The 20,519-nt window shown below is 40.0% G+C and overlaps 1 protein-coding gene across 1 annotated transcript; it reads left to right on the forward strand.

Moving 5' to 3' along the window:
• Window positions 1–18,705: 18,705 nt before the first annotated feature.
• On the forward strand, window positions 18,706–19,689 carry LOC121138657 (speckle-type POZ protein-like). Its single transcript, XM_040741308.1, has one exon. It carries the CDS (start codon window positions 18,706–18,708, stop codon window positions 19,687–19,689), a length of 984 nt encoding a protein of 327 aa, XP_040597242.1.
• The last annotated feature ends 830 nt before the right edge of the window (window positions 19,690–20,519 follow it).

Raw genomic sequence — 20,519 nt, forward strand, 5'->3', positions numbered from 1 at the left:
TGACTGTTCTCCAGTTTTTTCATGTGGGCACTTAGTGCTATAAACTTTCCTCTCAGCACTGCTTTCAAAGTTTCCCATAAGTTTGTGTATGTTGTGTCTTCATTCTCATTGAAATCGAGGAAGTATTTAATTTCTTTTTTTATTTGTTCCTTTACTCAGGGATGGTGCAATTGTGCATTGTTCAATCTCCATGAGTTTGTACGGTTTCTGCGATTTGTGTTATTGTTGAATTCTAATGTTAATGCATGGTGGTCTGATAAGATGCAGGGGGTTATTCCAATTTTTTGTATCTGTGCAGATTTGCTATGTTTCCTATTATGTGGTCAATTTTAGAGAAGGTTCCATGTGGTGCCGAGAAGAAGGTATATCCCTTTCTATTTGGGTGGAATGTTCTATAGATGTCTGTTAAACCCAGTTGGGTCATAACTTCTATTATTTCTTTTGTTTCTTTGTTAAGTTTCTGTCTGGAGGTCCTGTCTAGCGGTGAGAGCAGAATGTTGAAGTCTCCTACTATTAGTGTGTAAGATTTTATGTGCATTTTGAGCTTTAGTAATGTTTCTTTCACGAATGTAGTTGCCTTTGTATTTGGGGCGTAGATGTTTAAAATTGAGACTTCGTCTTGATGTATTTTTCCTTTGATGAATATGAAGTGTCCTTCTTCATCTCTTTTGATTGATTTTAATTTGAAGTCTAATTTGTTAGATATTAGGATTGCTACACCCGCTTCTTTCTTGGGACCGTTTGATTGGAAGATCTTTTCCCAACCCTTTACTCTGAGATAACGTCTGTCTTTGATGTTGAGATGTGTTTCTTGTATGCATCAGAAGGAAGGGTTCTGTCTTCATATCCATTCTGCTAGTCTGTGTCTTTTTATAGGCAAGTTGAGGCCGTTGACATTGAGGGATATTAATGACCATTGATTGGTGATCCTTGTTTGTGCTTGATTTATTGTTAGTGAAGTTATTTTGTGTAGTTTCTCCTCCCTTTGTCTTTTGGTGTTTTGTAAAGTGTGATTATATATTGCCAGTGTCTTTTTGAATGTAGTTATCTTCCTTGGCTCTAGGTTTTCCTTCTAGCATTTTCTGTAGAGCTGGATTCATGGATACGTATTGTTTAAATCTGGCTTTGTCATGGAATATTTTGTTTTCTCCATCTATGGTAATTGAGAGCTTTGCTGGATATAGTAGTCTGGGCTGGCATCCTTGTTCCCTTAGCGTTTGTAGGACTTCTGTCCAGGATCTTCTGGCTTTCATCGTTTCCATTGAGAAGTCAGGTATAATTCGGATAGGTCTGCCTTTGTATGTTACTTGGCCTTTTTCTTTAGCTGCTCCTAATATTTTCTCTTTACTCTGTAGGTTTGATGTTATGATTATTATATGGCGAGGTGACTTCTTTTTCTGGTCGAGCCTATTTGGTGTTCTGTAAGATTCTTGTACTTTCATAGGCATATCTTTCTTTAGGTTAGGGAAGTTTTCTTCTATGATTTTGTTGAATATGTTTTCTGTACCTTTAAGTTGAATTTCTTCACCTTCTTCTATACCTATTATTCTCAGTTTGGCTTCTTCACGGTGTCCCATACTTCCTGCATATTTTGTGTTAAGGATTTGTTGGTTTTGAGATTTTCTTTGGTTGACGACTCTACATCCTCTAATGAGTCTTCAACACCTGAGATTCTCTCTTGTATCTCTTGTATTCTATTGGTGATACTTGCATCTGTAGTTCCTGATCGTTTACCCAGCTTTTCTATTTCCAGCATCCCTTCATTCTGGGTTTTCTTTATCGTTTCTATTTCAGCTTTCAATCCTTCAACTGTTTGAGTTGTTTCCTTAATTTTTTTGGTTGTTCTTTCTTGGTGCTCTTTAGATTCTTTGAGAGATTTGTTTATTTCTTGAATTTTTCCCCCATTTCATGGATTTTTTTGTTTGTTTTTTCTTCTATTTCTTTAAGGGATTTCCTCGTTTCTTCTTTGATTCTTTGAAGGTCTCCATCATCTTCATGAAATAATTTTTAAGGTCTGTCTCCTCTTCTTCGTCTATGTAGTGCTTTTCGGGTCTTGCTGGTGTTGGATCCCTGGATTCTGGTGGGGTCATGTTGGTGTTTCTATTGCTGAGTGATCTCTTATTCTGTCTTCTTCCAATCTCTTCTTTCAGTGGGTGCTGGTGGGTTCTTTCCATCTCCACTGGTCTCCTTCCTTCCTGCAGCTGAAGCTGGGGATGCTGTCATGGAGTTTGGGTCCTGGTAGGGCTGATGTCTTTCCTGAAGCTGGTCTCACTGGGGTTGGGGTCTTGGAATTGTTGACTTCTTTGCTGTGTGGGCAGGTCTCCTGAAGCTGTACTCACTGGGGTTGGGGTCTTGGAAGGGCTGATGTCTTTCCTGAAGCTGGACTCACTGGGGTTGGGGTCTTGGAAGGGCTGATGTCTTTCCTGTGTGGGCGGGTCTTCTGGATGCCGGGAGCGGCCCCGAAGATCAAGGGGGATGGGGAAGGGCTAGCGGTCCACGCCGGAGACCCAATCTCACCTGAAGATGGACTCGCTGGGGTTGGGTTCTTGGAGGGGGTGATGTCTTTCCTGTGTGGGCGGGTCTTGTCATTTTTAATACATTGATCCTACCTATCCAAGATCATGGGAGATCTTTCCATTTTCTGATTGCTTCTTTAATTCCTTTCTTTAAAGATTCAAAGTTCTTGCGATACAGGCCTTTCACTTGTTTGGTTAGCTTTACCCCAAGTATTTTATGTTGTTTGTGGCAATTGTAAAGGGAAATGTTTCGCTGATTTCCTTCTCACCCCTTTAATTATCTGTATATAGTAGGGCTACTGATTTTCTTGAGTTGATATTGCAGCCTTCCACTTTGCTGAAGGTGTTAATCAGCTGTAAGACTTCCCTGGTAGAGGTCTTTGGGTCATTTATGTATTCTATCATATCATATCTATCATATCATCTGCGAAGAGTGAAAGTTGGCCTTTTCCTTCCCAATTTGTATCCCCTTAATCCCCTTTTGTTGTCGTATGGCAATGGCCAGAACTTCAAGTACAATGTTGGAAAGGTATGGAGAGAGTGGACAGCCTTTATTGTTCCTGATTTTAGAGAATTTCGTTGAGTTTCTGTCCATTTTCTTTGATGTTGGCTGTTGGTTTACTGTATATAACTTTTATTAAGTTTAAGTATGTCCCTGTTATCGCAGATCTCTCCAAGACATTTATCAAGAAAGGGTGTTGAATTTTGTCAAAGGCTTTTTCACCATCTAGTGAGATGATCATGTAATTTTTCTGTTTCAGCTTGTTTATATGGTGGATTACATTGATGGATTTTCGTACGTTGAACTATCCCTGCATCCCTGGGATGAAACCTACTTGATCGTGGTGAATGATTGTTTTGATATATTCTTGGATCTGATTTGCCAGTATTTTATTTAGTGCTTTTTGCATCAATGTTCATAAGGGATATTGGTCTGAGGCTCTCTTGTTTAGTTGTGTCTTTGTGTGGCTAGGTGATCAAGCATATTGAAGCCTCATAGAAAGCATTTGGCAAAGACCCTTCTGCTTATATGGTGTGGAATACTTTGAGAAGAATTGGTAAAAGCTCTTCTTTGAATTTCTGGTAGAATTCTGCACTGAGGCCATCTGAACCTGGACTTTTTTTGCTTAGGAGTCTTTTGATGACTGCTTCTATTTCCATAGGGGTTATAGGTCTATTTAAATTGTTTATCTCTTCTTGATTTATTTTTGGCAAGTGATAGCTATCCAGGAAGTCGTCCATTTCCTTTAAATTTTCAAATTTTGTGGAGTACAGGTTTTCAAAGTATGACCTGATGATTCTCTGGATTTCCTCAGTGTCCGTTGTTATGTCCCCCTTTTCATTTCTGATTTTGTTAATTTGCATGTTCTTCCTCTGCTGTTTAGTAAGTTTGGGCACGTGTTGATTTTCTTAAAGAACCCTCTCTTCGTTGCATTGATTATTTGTGTTGTTTTCCTAGTTTCTACTTTATTACTTTCAGCCCTCAATTTGATTGTTTCCTGGTGTCTACTCCTCCTGGGGGAGTTTGCTTCTTCGTATTCTAGAGCTTTCAGCTGTGCTGTTAATTCTTTAGTATAACTATTCTCCATTTTCTTCATGTGGTCATTAGTGCTATGAACTTACCCCATAGCACTGCTTTCAAAATGTCCCATTGGTTTGGGTATGTTATGTCTTCATTCTCATTGAATTCTAGGAGTCTTTAATTTCTTTTTTATTTCTTCTTTGACCCAGGAATGGTGCAGTTTGCATTATTCAATTTCCATGAGTTTGTAGATTTTCTGCAATTTGTGTTGTTGAATTCTAATATTAAATTATGGTGGTCTGATAAGATGCATGGAGTTATTCCAATTTTTTTGAAGCTGCTGAGGTTGATTATGTTGCTATGTATGTTTTTTGATTTTTGAGAAATTTCCATGTGGTTGTGAGAAGAAGGTATATTCTTTTTTATGTGGATGAAATATTCTATAGATGTCTATTAATCCCAGTTGTGTCATTGCTTCTATTAGGCCCTTTGCTTCTTTGTTGAGTTTCTGTCTGGTATTCCTGTTTAGTGGTGAGAGTGGTGTGTTGAAATCTCCCACTATAAGTGTGTGGGGTTTATATGTGATTTAAGTTTTAGTAAAGTTTCTTTTACTAATGTGGATGCCTTTGTATTTGAGGCATAGATTATCAGGATAGACACTTCATCTGGGTGGATTTCTCCTTTGATGAGTATGTTATGACATCCTTCATCTCTTTTGAATTATATTATTTTAATGTCTAATTTATTAGATATTAGGATTACAGGCAGGTTTGTGTCCTGTGAGAATAATAAGTGCACAAACAACCATGCTGTGTTGGCTGCCTTGGTGGCTCTACAGTCAGTTCCCCTGGTTGCTCACATCCCCCTGTTATCCACTACAGTCTATTCACATCGGATCTGAGTTCAAACCTTCCTACACTGTTACTTTTATCCAAATTAATATATCTAAACATTTGGAGAAATCTTGCCAGCACACTATACTTCTCAGTAATAGTTCAAATGGATATTAAAAGATATGAAAAAAACAATCCAGGCCCATTGACAATAGACCCTACTCCCTTTAGGGAATGCAGGCAATGATATCAGCTGTGGCTCAGTTTTAGGACAAATCTTCAGGATAGCCAGAATTGTAGTTGTCTGCACAAAAGCTACTTTTTTGTGTGAATGAGAGCATATCTGTGCAAGACTAGAAAGGGAGAGATATGATTGATGCTGTCCTTTACAACAGTCCGTTCCAGAATGTACTGAAATGGCTGCATTCTTGTTATTCTTGTTAAATTCTCCTTTTCGAGACATCATCACAAATCTGCCATAATATTATGAAAGTGGAGAACAAATACGCTACAAAATCTCATTGACATGCAAATTCCTATTTGCTCTAGACACTCTTGGCATTCCCACTAATATAATAAGACTGTTTCTGCACACTCTTGAATTGAACACTAAGTCTCTAGTGAGATCTGACTCCATGAAGTCCCTCCAGGAATTATTCAAAAGGTTTATGAATGAAAAGCATCCCTGAATTACACTTAAGCCTTTTATGGTCAGAGGTCATTAATTGTCTCCAAGACCTTGGCTTACTAGATAATAAGAGAGGGTTTTGCTTGTTACAGGAAATCCAGGTTTGTCTTCCAAGCAGAGGATAAATTCAGATCTCCAACTGACACCTTTGGGAGACCAGACATGAGAATGCACAGGACCATGCCATCCCATATTTCCACAGATTGGCTGTCAACAATTTCTCTTTTTAATTTTTATTTACATTATTTTTTCAGATAGGGTTTTATATAGCAAAAAACTGCCTAAGCCTCCTGACCATTCTGTCCCTAATTTATGGTACTGGGATCAGAGACATGTCACTATACCCCATGCATGGGAATCTCATCATTATTGTATGGTTCAATTAGTGATATCCATTTCCTCATGCTGACACTTTAGCTACATTCTGTAATCTTCATCTGATGGAAAATACTAAGGGTGCATGAATACACATTTGTTTCCAGCTAACAGAAATCCAATAGAATTCAATAAGTGCTAAGTGTTAGTATAATGTGTCACAGCCAGCAAGGAATGAAGTGGAAAAGATAGTCATTCCCTTCTACTTTCCCAACTATGCCATTGCTCCCTCCATATAGGTCCTTGTCCATTAAGAAAATATTAAGATGTGTGCGTGTGTGTGTGTTGGTGTGTTTTCATGCACATTTCCAAGTATTGTCCTTCTTCACTCTGTGAGCAAAAAACATTCTGGAACACCCTTTGAATGCATTTGTGGCACCCACCATAACAGCATTTTGGAATTGTTTCCTTTCATTCCACCCATGTTCTATAACTTGAGAGAAACTCTCCTTTCCTTAATTCAACAATTGGCCCTTAATTTCTATGTCACTTCATAGTATTGAGTTGAGTGAATTCTGGAACGAAAATTGGTGTTCAAACTTTTATTACATTTATACATTTGTGTACTTATACATTCTTTGGGTTGATTAACACATAGGAAGGCAGAGTCAAGATAGAAAATCCATCCTTGAATGTTAAGGTTTCTGGAAATGTGATACTATTGAACATCACCAGCATGTGACATTTAGTGCCGCTATAGAAGAGCCAATGTTATATTAAAGAGTGACCAAGGGTGGGACTCTCATTCCTATAACTTATGTCAGCAAATGAAAATATATTTTTCTTCAGGAAAGGTAAGACAGACCTTTATTTAAGATGCTGACATAGGAGGCATAAACAGTAGGAGCTCTTGGAGTTCAAGGAATGCCTCCTCAGAACTTAACAGAACTTAACAGAGAACTCTGAAAATAGCAAGACAGACACACTTCTACATCTTCCTGAGTATCAAGCATATTGTTTCATGGAGTGTAGTTCTTATTGACTCGATCAGCACAAATTTGAATGACTCTTTTCTCGATATTGGCTGGGAGACTTGTCCATATGCAGATCCCATAAAAGGCAGAGATGCAAGGTAGAAGAGATTCACCTGAATGCAATTTCCAACCCCCCTCTTGCTCAGAACTCATCTGGGACATATTCAAGTATTGCTACAGCTTTCCTGCTAAGATCTATTTCTGGATGATCAGTTCCCTCAACTTCTTCTCAGCCTTCAGATTTGCTCTAGTCCCTGCTGTTCTAGTTCATTGGAAGACTGTGTTTTTAGTTTAGAGGTTTGAGCTCACACAAGAAAACAAGCACAAAGGGAGAATCCTGGCACCTTGATGGACCTCAATTCTAACCAAAACACAAAGTTTCTGCGAAGGACAGTTGCCTGTTTCTGGATAGAGACTAAAAAACCTAGTGGTCTCTTCAAGCCTTCATTAACATGCATGGTGTACTACACTCCTCACAGAGCTCCAATCCCCCTAAAACAATAACATAGACAAACATAATGAAACAGGGAGACAGAGAGACACTCAGAATGAAATTAAACTCAAAACGAGGTGAGGAAAAAGCATTATAGATGATCATATAACTTTGGAATAGGCACAGCAGCTCCTTCAGAAGAATCCGATGATGCTTCTCTCCATTCTTCAGTACAAAATTGCATAGTGGAACATGTTCTGCTTGACTAGACTCTGTTAAGCTTGGTGGAGAACTTTTTGTTAGATATCTCATATCATGGCCCCCCAAAAAATCTGGCCTGTCATAAGCCAATTCCCCATGCTTGGACAACCTGAAAAACATGTTGTAAGATCTGTGACAGAAGAAATTGCCAGGGAAACACACAAAAAATTTCTGGCAAATTCCCACTGAGGTTTCTTTCAATGTGAATCAAGAGTTGATCATGGTGAAGAGACCATATTCGGTCTCTCAAAATTAGCAAAACTGTGTCAGAGGCACAAGATCAAGAGATGTTTGCTAAGGATTCTTGCTAAGAGGCATAAGTGCTAGAAATAGAAGTGTGGACATTGCAGTTCAGAAGAAAAGAAAGGCAGATATTGACATTTCACAATTCTCTGGTTCCTGCAAGACAAGCACTTACCAATAGAAGAGTGACTCCTTCTCCATCTCCTTGAGTTGTTCCAAGGCTCCAGTGTCCTCATTCACTAACCTATGCAGATCTTCCATTATCTGTTATACTCTATCTTTAAGCCGTCTGATAATCAATTTGGCCTATGGTAGGGCATGGACCTAGAATCAAACCCTCCATGAATAAAGTTTTTATGGATCACATGAATTCAGACTGTGATCCAGAATACTGGAGACCATGGAATGTCACAACAAGCCTCCTATGTACTTGTAAATTATTCTGCTTATTATATTGGCTATCATGACCCTAGGCCATAAGAGACAGGAAGTGCAGGTGAAGAGATGTGAGAAATGAAAAAATAGCTGTATAAGAAGTCATCTATGGCCGGGCGGTGGTGGCGCATGCCTTTAATCCCAGCACTTGGGAGGCAGAGGCAGGCAGATCTCTGTGAGTTCGAGGCCAGGCTGGACTGACAGCCTCGAAAACAATACAGAGAAACCCTGTCTCGAAAAACCAAAAAAAAAAGAAGTCTTCTATGATCTACTTTGTGGTGTATGCTCAACGAAATCTGTGATGATGATTCACCTTCTTTCAAATTATAAATTCTCAATTCTGGTGCCTGTCACAATGGAGACCAAATCACACCAAAAGTATGTTTGTGGGTGGGACTCAGTATTTTGTAGAATGGAACTCATGATAGACTTATAAACTCTTCAAGGGGATATCTATATTGAAATAACTGTAATGCTCAAAATTGAAATCCCAATGATCATCACAAGAATAACCTGGAGCTGTGAGAAAAGAAATTCCTCATGCCTAACCAAAGACCACTGACTGCAGGGTCTAGGAGAGAGCACATGCTGAAATATAGAAACCCATAGACAAATACACAACACATCTGTGTGTTTCTGTATGTGTGTGTGTGTGTGTGTGTGTGTGTTATATGTGTGAGAGTGAGGTACAGATACATAAAGACAGAAAAAGAGAGACAGAGCAACAGGATGATACCAAGGGATGTTAAATAATGCATGCAGTTATGGGATCTCAGAGAAGACCAGAATTGCAAGGATCAATTGCAGGCCTTGTATCTTTACACTGAAATGTGTGAATAGGCCTCTCTATTTGCTATGTGAAGAACACATTACATAGAGTATTACCAGGGAAATAATGAATAAGCACAAACTTACAGCTGCCACTTGATAGGCTCTCCCCAAATATAATTTGGGAGTTCTCACTTCTGTCACAATTCCTGAGTTATGTGACTCATGCTTCATGCTCTGAATTTCATTTGGAAGAAACAGAATAATAGGCTCCTCCCATCCCAATCCTTTCAAGTTTTAAGTTCAGCTTATGGAAAACATTAAGTGACACTGTGTTGGGCAAAGGGACACCCTTAATATGTAGACACATAGAAGCTTAGATCTTAAATGAAATAAAACAAGGGTTAACTTGTGAAACCAAGATGGTCACCATGGCATTAGTAACACTGAATAATTATTGTCAGGGGATGCTTCAGTGATGGAGATGAGACAATCTCACATCTCCTTTGTTTCTCTGGTCATTTGCTCTAACTTGACATTCTGACTCACCATCTGTTGTGTCAACTCCATTTTGGTGAGGAGTAGTAGGGTTGGCTAGGGCTCTCCAGCAGCCACTGAGCAGTGATAACATTAGTAAACATGCATTGTGACTAAGCAAATAGGATATATAGATCACTTTTTCGGAATGCTCCATGTCTGTGACTCAGTGACACACAAATATATTTTGACCCAGGCTTGGGAAGCCCCTGCAGGTTACCTCAGCTCTCCCATGTCTGAAGGTAATTGCATATCTCAGCCAGATGATTTCTCCTGTTCCCACAGAACAGGCTTCACCTGAAGAAAGAAAGAAGTGCCTCAGGCTTATTCACAGCTTCAGAGTCTCCATTCAGACTTCCTCAAGAATTCACAATTCTGTGCATTTAGAAGCTAGGAACCAATTACAATAGTCTACAGGCACCCAGTTCTTTTTTGAGAACTCCACACATCCTGAAATGTCACTCATAGTACATGGGTATATGTTGGTAGAAAAGCATACCAGTTGCAGAAAATGATCAACAGACTAACAAAGCCAACTCACAGACAACTCAGCATACAGAGAAGTTGCCAGGTACTTAATATTATCCAATGTTGTTGAAGTACAGTGATTACCTGCCTTGGACTGGCCATGCTCCACTAGTCCCACACTGCTGTTGCTGTCAGTCATCACTGTTCCATAAGATTTTAAACCAAGAACTCCCAAGAGAGCAGCTTTTGCCTTGCCATTCTCTGGCCTCTGGGAGATACAACTTTCTAGACTGTAATACTTGACTTCCAGAATCCCAGTCAGGCAGTAAAGTTCAATTTCTCACCAGAAACCCAAATTCCTGTATTGCATTCCTCGAAGTACAAGATAAAGGCAAGCTTTTCCAGGGAGCTCCCAATCTTCTGCCCAGGACTTACTGCTCTTCCTTTGGAATGATTTTTTGCTTGATAATTAAAACTGAAGCTGAAGGTCAGCTTTCTGCCTCTCTCATCTCTCTCCCCTCTCCACATTCTCTGCTAAGGAGATTCTCTTGTCTTGCCGATGTGTTCATTGTTGAAACTTAAGGGCATTGACAGACTCTTCAAAGATGGTGGGTGTTGCTACAAGACATGTGACATCTCTGGATTCCATGTTCTCCAGGACACAATGGAACTTCAGGGAAGGGGCTGATGATGTCATGAATATGGCCTCCCTGCTAACCAGCTTTCCACATAACTCAGCAGAAGTTAGGTTTCTCTATCCAGGTATCACTCCTGGGACACAAAGCAGAACTTCCTTCCAAAACAGGATCTCTAATTTGTTGGAAATACTTTATTAACTTCCATATGGGGGAATAACTGAAGATTCCAACTTCTCTACAAGGTGCATTTGCTTCCTGTGTAAGCATATTTCAGATAATAAAAGGATTGAACAGCTGAGGAGTTGAAATCAGGATAGCTTGTGTCCTAAAGGAATAATAAGTCTCCAAACTAGAGTTTAGTCTAGGCTCCCCTGGAGGCTCTACATTCAGTTTCCCAGATTTCTCCCATCCACATGGTATCTAATCCATGCCATGCTATACTTCACCTGAACTCATAGCTTGCTCCACTGTTACTTTTTAAACAAATTAATATGTCTATACAATTAGAGAAATCTTATCAGCACACTGGACTTCTCACTTCAACTTCTAGCTGATTTTACAAGATAAGGACAAAAAATTCTAGGACCATGTGCAGTCTACCCTGTCCTTGGAGAATGTAGGGAATGATGTCAGTTGTGGTTAGGAGTGTCTGTTAGTGCTCCAGCCAAGCAGTTTTAAGAGGAGGCTTCAGACTAGTCAGAATGGGGAGAACATACACAAAAGCCACTTGCCTTAGAAGGAGAGCTTGTATGGGCAAGGCTAGGAAGTGAGAGGGATTGTTGATGCTGCACTTTTATCCAAGCAGATCTCTGAGTGTACTGAGAAATGGATTCTTCCAGGTGACTGCTTTATTCTTGTCAAGTTCTCTTGGAGTGACTTCATAATAAATCTATGAAAACATTATTAAGTTTGAGAACAAATACCCTTTAAAGTCTTATTGACATCCAAATTCCTGAACTTGGGCTAGATCCTCTTGGCAGATACACTAATATAACAAGACTGCTTCTGCATATTGTTCAAATGAAAACTAATTATCCAGTGAAACAAGACCTTATGAATTCCCTCCATGAATTATTCAAAAACTGTATAATAATGCTCCAAATGACGCCCAATGAGCCGAGTAGTTTTCCACTGCCGAACTGGAAGCCGAAATCCGGAAAAGAGACCAAGACTTCCGCTGTTCAATCTTTTATGCCTTCCCCCATAATGCCCCATAGCCATGCCCAAAAGTGGGCCTGGCTAGTGATGTAGTTCACCACCTACGTACGTATACGTCTTTACGTCCATCTGTATACATCTTTAGTCATACCTAAAGTGGGTGTGGTTAGTGGTGTGGTAAACCGCTCTTTTATTACCTCATCTGTATGCGCCTCTAGTAAGTCACATGGTTAATGGCGGCATACAGGCTTCCTCCTACAATTCCCCTTTTAGTCTAAAAAGGGCAACTAACTTGTGTGAATGAACAAAATGTATCAAACATCTATTCTATCTAAACCAAACTTATCTGAAAGAAACACCCAAATCTGAACACCTCCTTCCCATCCCAACTCTAAAATAATTGAAAACTAACACTAACAGGTGTAAACTATCTTATAATACCAATAGTAGGGAGAGGGGGCGTGGAATTCTCAAAACTACTTCCTGCTGAGATGGGACTATGATAATCTCATGGGGACTTGTGAGAAAAAAATGTTAGTGTAACAAAATCTTCAGTAGATCCGACAATCTCTGTATGGCAGGAGATGCTTGATTGAAGTTCCTGACGTGGGTTCTAGTGTTAATTGAAGTTCTCATCTGAAGCTCTGGCCAGGTTGTAGAAGATGTGCTCTTTCAGTTTCTTGGTCCAGAGTTGTGTAGAGTGATGTAGTTTCAATTCAGTTTCAGGATAGTGCTTGTCAGGTGGAGTCAATGATGTGGGGCAGTTCAGAGGGCTCCAGTCGAATCAGGTGAAGTCAACGAAGTGGATCCTCATTCTCTTTTTGAGGCAGTTGTAGATTTCTGTCAGGAAATACCTTGTTCTCTGGAAAACTCAAACATTAATGTTAACAAAGAAATATTTTAACTTTTATATGTATGCATACTGGAAGAGGTGACAATAGGGAAGATGGTAAACTTGAAGGTAATTAGACTTTTCAAAAAAAGAAATCCACAGATAACAGTCCCTTAGTTTATTTTCTTCTGTCTTATATCAATGGCTCTTTGATATAATACAGAAATTCTGAATTGTATTTAAATAATATGCGTGAATTTAGAGTAGGAGAGCCAATCCAACTCCAAAGCCAGCTTCAGTTTAATGAATGGGGACTGAAGTATGTGAAGAAACAAAGATAAAAGGGTACTATGAAAAACAATATAGAGAGATTTAGACTTTGATACCACACAGTGAGTTATTGTTTGTTTGATGGTCGTCAGGTTAGCTATTCATTCTTCTTCAGAAATCCATATGTCCAAAATTCTTTGCTGAGTTTACCTGTGAAGACAAAAAACAAAACACTTCTCTTTCCTTTTAGGAGGTCACTTTACCCATGATAGAATAAGAATTTGTAGATGAGCTGTTATCTTCCTCCTCCAAAGATGTCTTCAGATCTGTTCGAATCTTAATTAATTTTGATGGAACCCAAAGCTTTTCTTCTCCTGTGGAAACAAAAGCATAACACTGTCCCCATCGTAACACATATCCTGGTTTCCAGACTGAGATCACAACATCCTTAAAATACACTGGTTGGTTCAGTTCAGAAGTCTTCTCTGTAGTCCAGTGTCTTTCTGCTGCAGATTGTACTTTTTCATCAGTATTAAGAAAATTCAATGTTAGTAAAGCAATATGAAACCTGTGTTTAGGTGTCTGTTTTATCCCTGGCTGTTTATGAAGCATCTGTTTTAAGATTTGGTTAGATCTTTCAATTACTGCTTGTCCTGTGGGATTGTAAGGTATACCAGTTACATGTTTTATATTATAATATTTGAAAAATTGTTCCAAATTACTGGAGACATATGCTGGTGCATTGTCATTTTTTATTGTTTTAAGTATACCCATGACAGCCATCACCTCTAAGAGGTGTGTAATAACAGAATCAACTTTTTCAGAGCTGAGGAAAGTAGCCCATTGGAATCCTGAGAACATGTATATGGTATGGTGTATATATTTCAAAGTGTCAAATTCTGGGAAGTGAAATACATCCATTTGCAAAAGTTCATTTCTATGAATACCTTTAGGATTACAACCTGCTGGTAATGGAGTTTGATTGTAGAATGTGCAACTTGGGCAATTTCTTACTATTTTTTTGGCTTGTTGCCAGGGGATAGAAAAATCCTTCTTTAAGCCTTTGCTGTTAACATGGTGTTTCTTATGAAATTCTGAAGCTTCCAACACATTACCTATAAATAAACGATCAATTCCATCATTGCCTTGTGCCAGAGGTCCTGGCAGAACTGTATGGGATCTGATGTATTATATATATATATAGGATGAGTCCTGTTTCTGACGGTTTACTGTAATTGTAAAAATAATGAGGTTAATTCTGTACTATCAGGAACCAATTCTGCAGTCTCAATGTGCAAGACAACTCTTTCTGCATACTGAGAATCCATGACTATGTTGAGAGGCTCTGTAAAGTCTTTAAGTACCATGAGAATGGCATATAACTCTGCCTTTTGTATGTAGTTGTAAGGGCTTTGAACTACTTTACTTATATTTCCTGATTTATACCCTGCCTTACATCTGCATCTGTGCTTGCATCTGTGCAGAAGGTAAGAACTCCAGAAATAGGTGTTTGCCTCACGATACGCGGAAGAATCCAAATTGTTTTCTTTATGAATTTGATTCTCTCTGTTTTGTTATAGTTATTACTAATACTTCCCAAAAAGTCACTGCAAGCTATTTGCCAATACTCGTTATCCTTCCATAAGGAGGAAATTTCCTTATTCGTTAAAGGTACAATAACTTCAATAATTGTTGTTTCCAACAATGGTGACATTGGGTTCATGGTGTGAGAAGATTCTTGAGGGACTAAGTTGAAGAAAACAGCTGATTCTTGAATGGGTCTGGCACAGGCAATCTGCAGTGAGTGATGTGTCAAGAGGGACAGTACACATTGGGGAGTCAGACCTCTCCTGAGGTCCACAGCCAGCATACACAAGTAGTTCTTGGAACTTTTGCTGATTCACTCTAGCATGCTTGTTCTTGAACAAGATCTAGAGCCAAGAAGCAAAAGAGATCAGGAGTGTATGAGTGCCCATTTAGGTCCCAAATCTGAAGATACTGGAAGAAATTCTAGGACATTGCTCTCAATCCATCACCTAACACAGATTTCGGAGATGATGGAATGAAAGTAGTATGAAGACAGAATGAGCTGTATATGATACAAGTAAGAAGCTACAGTGAGGGATTGACCATCAAATAGGTCTTTGTGGGTACTACACCTGTCATCCACTATGTCCAGATCATCATGGAGAGAAGCTTGCAGCCTGGGGATGAGACTGGGAATGGATCCCACAATGGATGTGTTGGGAGAAACAGACCCTCTAATGTCAGAAGCAAAGACAGATATGAGATCTTCAGAATGGATTGACCGAGAAATAACTTTAGAGTATTCATTTGAGTTTGGAAGGCGTTAAAAAAAGCAAAAACAAAACAAAAGAAACAAACGATAAGAAAACCTGTGTTCCCTGGAGAACATGCTGGATGGAAATCATGGCTCTAGCAACTACCTCAAAAAAATCTGGGGCTCTAAAAGGAAGAAGGAAGTTAGGATAGTTTATGATTTGACACAAAATGACAATGGAAGCTTCAGATAGAATATCTGGTGTTTTTTTAAGAGTCCCTAAAATCTGGATCAATGAGAACATGCCTAGGTGATGATAGGGCTCCATAGCTGTGCCCAGAGTGAAGAATAACTAGGGACACCCATGCATGAGCACAGGTCCCCTGCCCACACGTCTCAAGCTGTGCTAAGCATTGAAAAATCACCAAATGTGGGAGATTGTGGTAAATGTACAGGAAGCAGAACAATTTAGATCACGGTGGGAAAAGGACAAATGTGTGACATATACACATTTCATACTTAGGTCAAACCATTCAATGGGGCTGGCTCAATACTTTACTCCAACATGGGGTAACTAGCAATGGTAAAATCCTTGGAGTGTGAGTTTTTTTCCATTGGAGTAAACAGTATGCTCCTCTGTTGTGTCCTTGGAGCTTCATGACTAACTATCTACACCATATTTATCAACAGGAAAGATAGAACCTAGCGAATCCATACAACAAGAACTAACTGATGATGCCGGGCAGTGGTGGCCACGCCTTTAATCCCAGCACTCGGGAGGCAGAGGCAGGCAGATCGCCGTGAGTTTGAGGCCGGGCTGGATCGACAGCCTCCAAAACAATACGGAGAAACCCTGTCTCGTAAAACCAAAAAAAAAAAAAAACAAAGAACTAACTGATGAGTTTGAAGGCATTTGGTGATTAGGGGGATGTGATCCAGTTATCAGTGTTGGGTGACCAACATACACTGGGAGACTTTTTCTGGTGACAGTCATGGGGACACTTTATGTCATTTCCTCACTTCAGGATCTGAGTGTAATTGGAGACTTGATGGTAATGCTGCACCTTGAGGAACAAGGAGACTTTTATTTTACTCTTTTAAGACTCTGCTTCAAATTAATTGATGCTTTTATAGCTCAGGAATTTCACAAAAGGAATTTAATCTTCAACAGATAACATGTGAAACACCACCTTCTGGACAGGTTGGTCTGTTGTGAGATCCACAGATAGACTAACCAGGAAGTTCTCGAGTCTTCTTCTGATTGTCCCTACCTCATATAATCCTGAACCAGAGCCTGAAAGACAAAGGAGAGCAGGGATCAGTAGAGGTCAGGTGCCCCATTTAGGACCCAAATCTGAAGATGTTAGGTGAAAAGCCTAGATCATGGTCAATAACAAGCACCCATCACGCATCTCTATCTTAGCCCCAAGAAGCGGGAATACAGGATGATCTGTACCTGCAACACAGGAAATAAAGGAGCTTCTACTTGAAGCTAGGGATTGAATAGGATACTGGATGTCTAGGCCACTAATATACCCTAATCCCTCTGCATTGCACCAATGCGGTACTCTAATTGACTAATGGACATGAAATTCCAGCCTTAGATACATCATAATTACATTTCTAAAATCTTTTCCTGGTCCAAATAGCTACAGCACTGGATATGCACTAGAAGTTCTTGAGTCAGTGAAGTTTTAAGGAAGCTGCTTCGAATAGGTTATCTGACTAGAAGAAAGGGAAACACATGAGAAGCCATACCTTGAAATGGTACTACTTCAAGCCAATTATTGGGTCATTGTCATTCATTACTCCTGTTCAGGTACATGAACTTATCAAAATGTTCTTTCATGTCAGCTCCTGTTCCTCCTGAACACTCTCTGCTTTTGTTGCCGCCTTGGATCACCACTGTCTCTAGATCCTACACTCAAGACTCCATAGCATTTGCTGCAGGTTTAATATATGACATCATGCTCAGGTCTGTGCTGTGGCAGGAGAACGCTGCACAAAAGAATAGTATGTGGAACACTATCCTGGGGACTCAACAGCACTCTTGCTCTGCCTACCACAGTCTCTGTCCTCATGTGAGTGTCACTGTTACCACCAGAATATAGACATTCAAACAGCTCCTGAATTTTCACAGGACCTTGAGTCCAGCAAGCTGGGAATATGGTGAAGTTCAAACTTCAAACAATCAAATCTCCACAGTGTTTCCAAGGCTATTACTCTTTCACCTCCCTCTTCCTTACATCAAGACAGACTCAACAACATACCTATCATACACACATTTCCTTGTGAACTCAGCTTCCTGGAAATAGGCAGTTGGATTCATCTTGTTCAGATGTTTTACTATTTCTCTAGGGACCAGTGCTTAAATATCTTCCTTAAATGCAAATTCTCCACCCATTTTTGGCTCCTCCTAGGCAATCCTTAAATGTCAGGTGGATTACCATCCCATACCCTGCTGAGTGCTAGAATTAAAGGTGTAGGTAATCTGGATCTTTCAATGTTTAATCACTGTATGCAAATTAATACTTTATGATAGGTTTACGTATAAAATGGAAGCTGTGAATCTTGGCCTGGCCCACTGGGTGCTAACTGTAGAACAATTTGGAGCTTGATATCTTGTCTCATTTTGTAGTCTTATAATTAAATGCCAATTAGATAAATGGTTACAGAACTTAGTACAATTTACTGCTTCTACATTCCATGTTCAGGCAGCATGCCTGTGCTCTTGGTGTTGAGAAAGGAGAAAGTCATCCTCCATTAACTACATAGTGGCTACAAATCCTTCTGGGGCTACCAGAAACCCTAACTCAAAAGGGAAAATAACCATCCAGCAACAACACATACAATTATGAAAAACAGTCATACACTCTTAGCATCAGAGGGCACATAAGAGGCAAAACATGGGCACAGACCTGTAAACAAGCTAACTAGAAATCTGTACTTAGAAATATATAAAATAAATAGCAGTCTGTTTACAGAGTAACTATGAAATCAAACAGGTTTACCAGATCAAAAATCTTCTGAAATATTAGACTAAATAATCTTTTATTTAGCATTCACAAACTTTTATATGAAATTCAAGTTACATGTAATACAGTCTTTTTATAGAGTAGTTTAAACAGACTTGGCATCTATATTTTTACTAGCAGATATGTGTAACTGTGACCCCCAGGTTGAAGAAGAAGTCCTACATCTTCATTTTGGATCCATTTTAAGCTTCATCCTGCCACAAGCAGATATGTCAGATCGACCTGTCACCCGAGAGCTGGGGATACACAGAGATCAGTTTCCAGAAATTCACCTACAATTTGACCATAAGCAACTTCTGTTTCTTCCTGCAGGAAATGAGGGATGCCATTAAAAGCCCAAACTTCTCCTAAGGAGCCAGTGACACAGACAGATGGTGTTTGAATGTACACCCAAATGGGGTTGAGGAAAAAGGAGAAGGCTACTTGTCAGTTTACCTAATGCTGCTCAGCAGTCCAAGGAGCCCAGCATGGGCAAAGTTCCAGTTTTGGATCATCAATTCCGAAGTAGTGAAAACAAAAGACATGAAGATCCAAAGATACTTCATGTTCCTGCTAAATGAACACTGGGGATTCAGTCAGTTCATCCTCCAAGATTTCCTCTTGTCCGAGGAGCCTTGGATACTCCAAGACGATGAGCTCATCCTCCGATGCAAGGTGACTGTGGTGCAAGATGCCTTCGGCATCTCAGAGCAGAGAACGATGCCAGGGATCCAGGTTCCAAGGTACACTATGGCAGATGAGCTAGGAGAGCTGTGGGAGAATTCCCTCTTCACAGACTGCTGCCTGGTGGTAGCTGGCAAGGAATTCTGGGCTCACAAGGCCATCTTTGCAGCTCGCTCTCCAGTTTTCAGAGCCATGTTTGAACATGACACGGTGGAGAGGAGAAAAAAGCAGGTTGAGATCCACGATCTGGAGCTGCGACGCTTTAAGGCAATGATGGGCTTAATTTACACCAAGAAGGCACCAGACCTCCACTACATGGCAGACGCTGTGCTTGCAGCTGCCGACAAGTATGGCCTGGAGAGTTTGAAGGTCATGTGTCAGGAAGTCCTCTGCAAGGACCACTCCGTGGAGAATGCTGCCCACATTCTCATCCTGGCTGACCTCCACAGTGAATGGCAGCTGAAAACAGAGGCCATGAATTTCATTACAGCTCATTTTTCTGAGGTCTCTGAGACCTCAAGCTGGAAGACAATGTTGGTTGCTGAATCATACAGCACCCTGTTTTCTGCTCACTGCTCTTTACTCAAGCCACCTCCCAAATGCCTCAAGCAATCTTGGGATACTCTTAGCTGTGACCTATATGTGTATTCCAGGAGCAGCAGCCAACATTGTTACCAAGGACATCTGGGTAGACTGTGGGACACTGCAGTGTTTTTCAAAGAATCTTTGGAAAGACAGAATGGGGGCTCAGGCCTTTAATACCCCTGGAAATCTGTTTAATGACAATTCATTCTAGGATACCCTACCCAGATGCTGTATTGGTATGATTTCTCTACAGTGAGTTGGATACTGGGGATTCAGTTGGGTTGTTGGCCCAAGCACATCCCAACAGGGTTCTATTTGTATTAGACTGAAGAGAACATAGGATCAAGGATTTAGACCAAAGGAGAAAACAAACATGAATATTTGCTTACAAGAGATGAGGAAGAGAAATAAGGCAATTTTGCTCTCCAGACTCAGGGTGTTGGGAGTGGAGGGTTGACTCAGTTGGCCAAAGCAGTTGTTGCACCTGCAGAGGACCAGTTCTATGAGTTCAGCTCTCAGCATATGTAGGAGAATTCTCAAACTTCTTCAACTGGAGATCCAGTGCATTCAAGTCCTCATCTTGTCTCTATGGGTGCATCCTTTTCTGTAAACTAAAGAAAATAAATGGGAATAAAAATTTGACAACCAGTTTGTGGAAACTGTGGTGTTTCTGTTCATCCAGTTCCGCTCAGGTTGTGGGTCTTTGGGCAGCATCGTCATGGAGACACCCTTCACAAGAGGTCCCAATCCTCTTTCTTGGCACTTAAAATAGGCAGAGCAGATGCCATAGACAAAGAACATACTACATCTATCACAGTCTTTTGGTAGTCTAGTCTTTGCATAAGATGTTAAGGTTTTTCCAAGAAGAGCAGGATATTGATTTATTGAGAATCCATATTTTCTCCACCTGAAATGTGGTTCTGTTTTTAGATATTGGGAAAATAATTCTTCCATCCCCACAATTGTTAAATGCATTATCTCTTGGAAACAGGTTCAAAGGCTGG

Source organism: Mesocricetus auratus, unplaced genomic scaffold, assembly GCF_017639785.1.
Source record: "Mesocricetus auratus isolate SY011 unplaced genomic scaffold, BCM_Maur_2.0 contig_5125_pilon_obj, whole genome shotgun sequence".
Classification (NCBI taxonomy): Eukaryota; Metazoa; Chordata; class Mammalia; order Rodentia; family Cricetidae; genus Mesocricetus; species Mesocricetus auratus.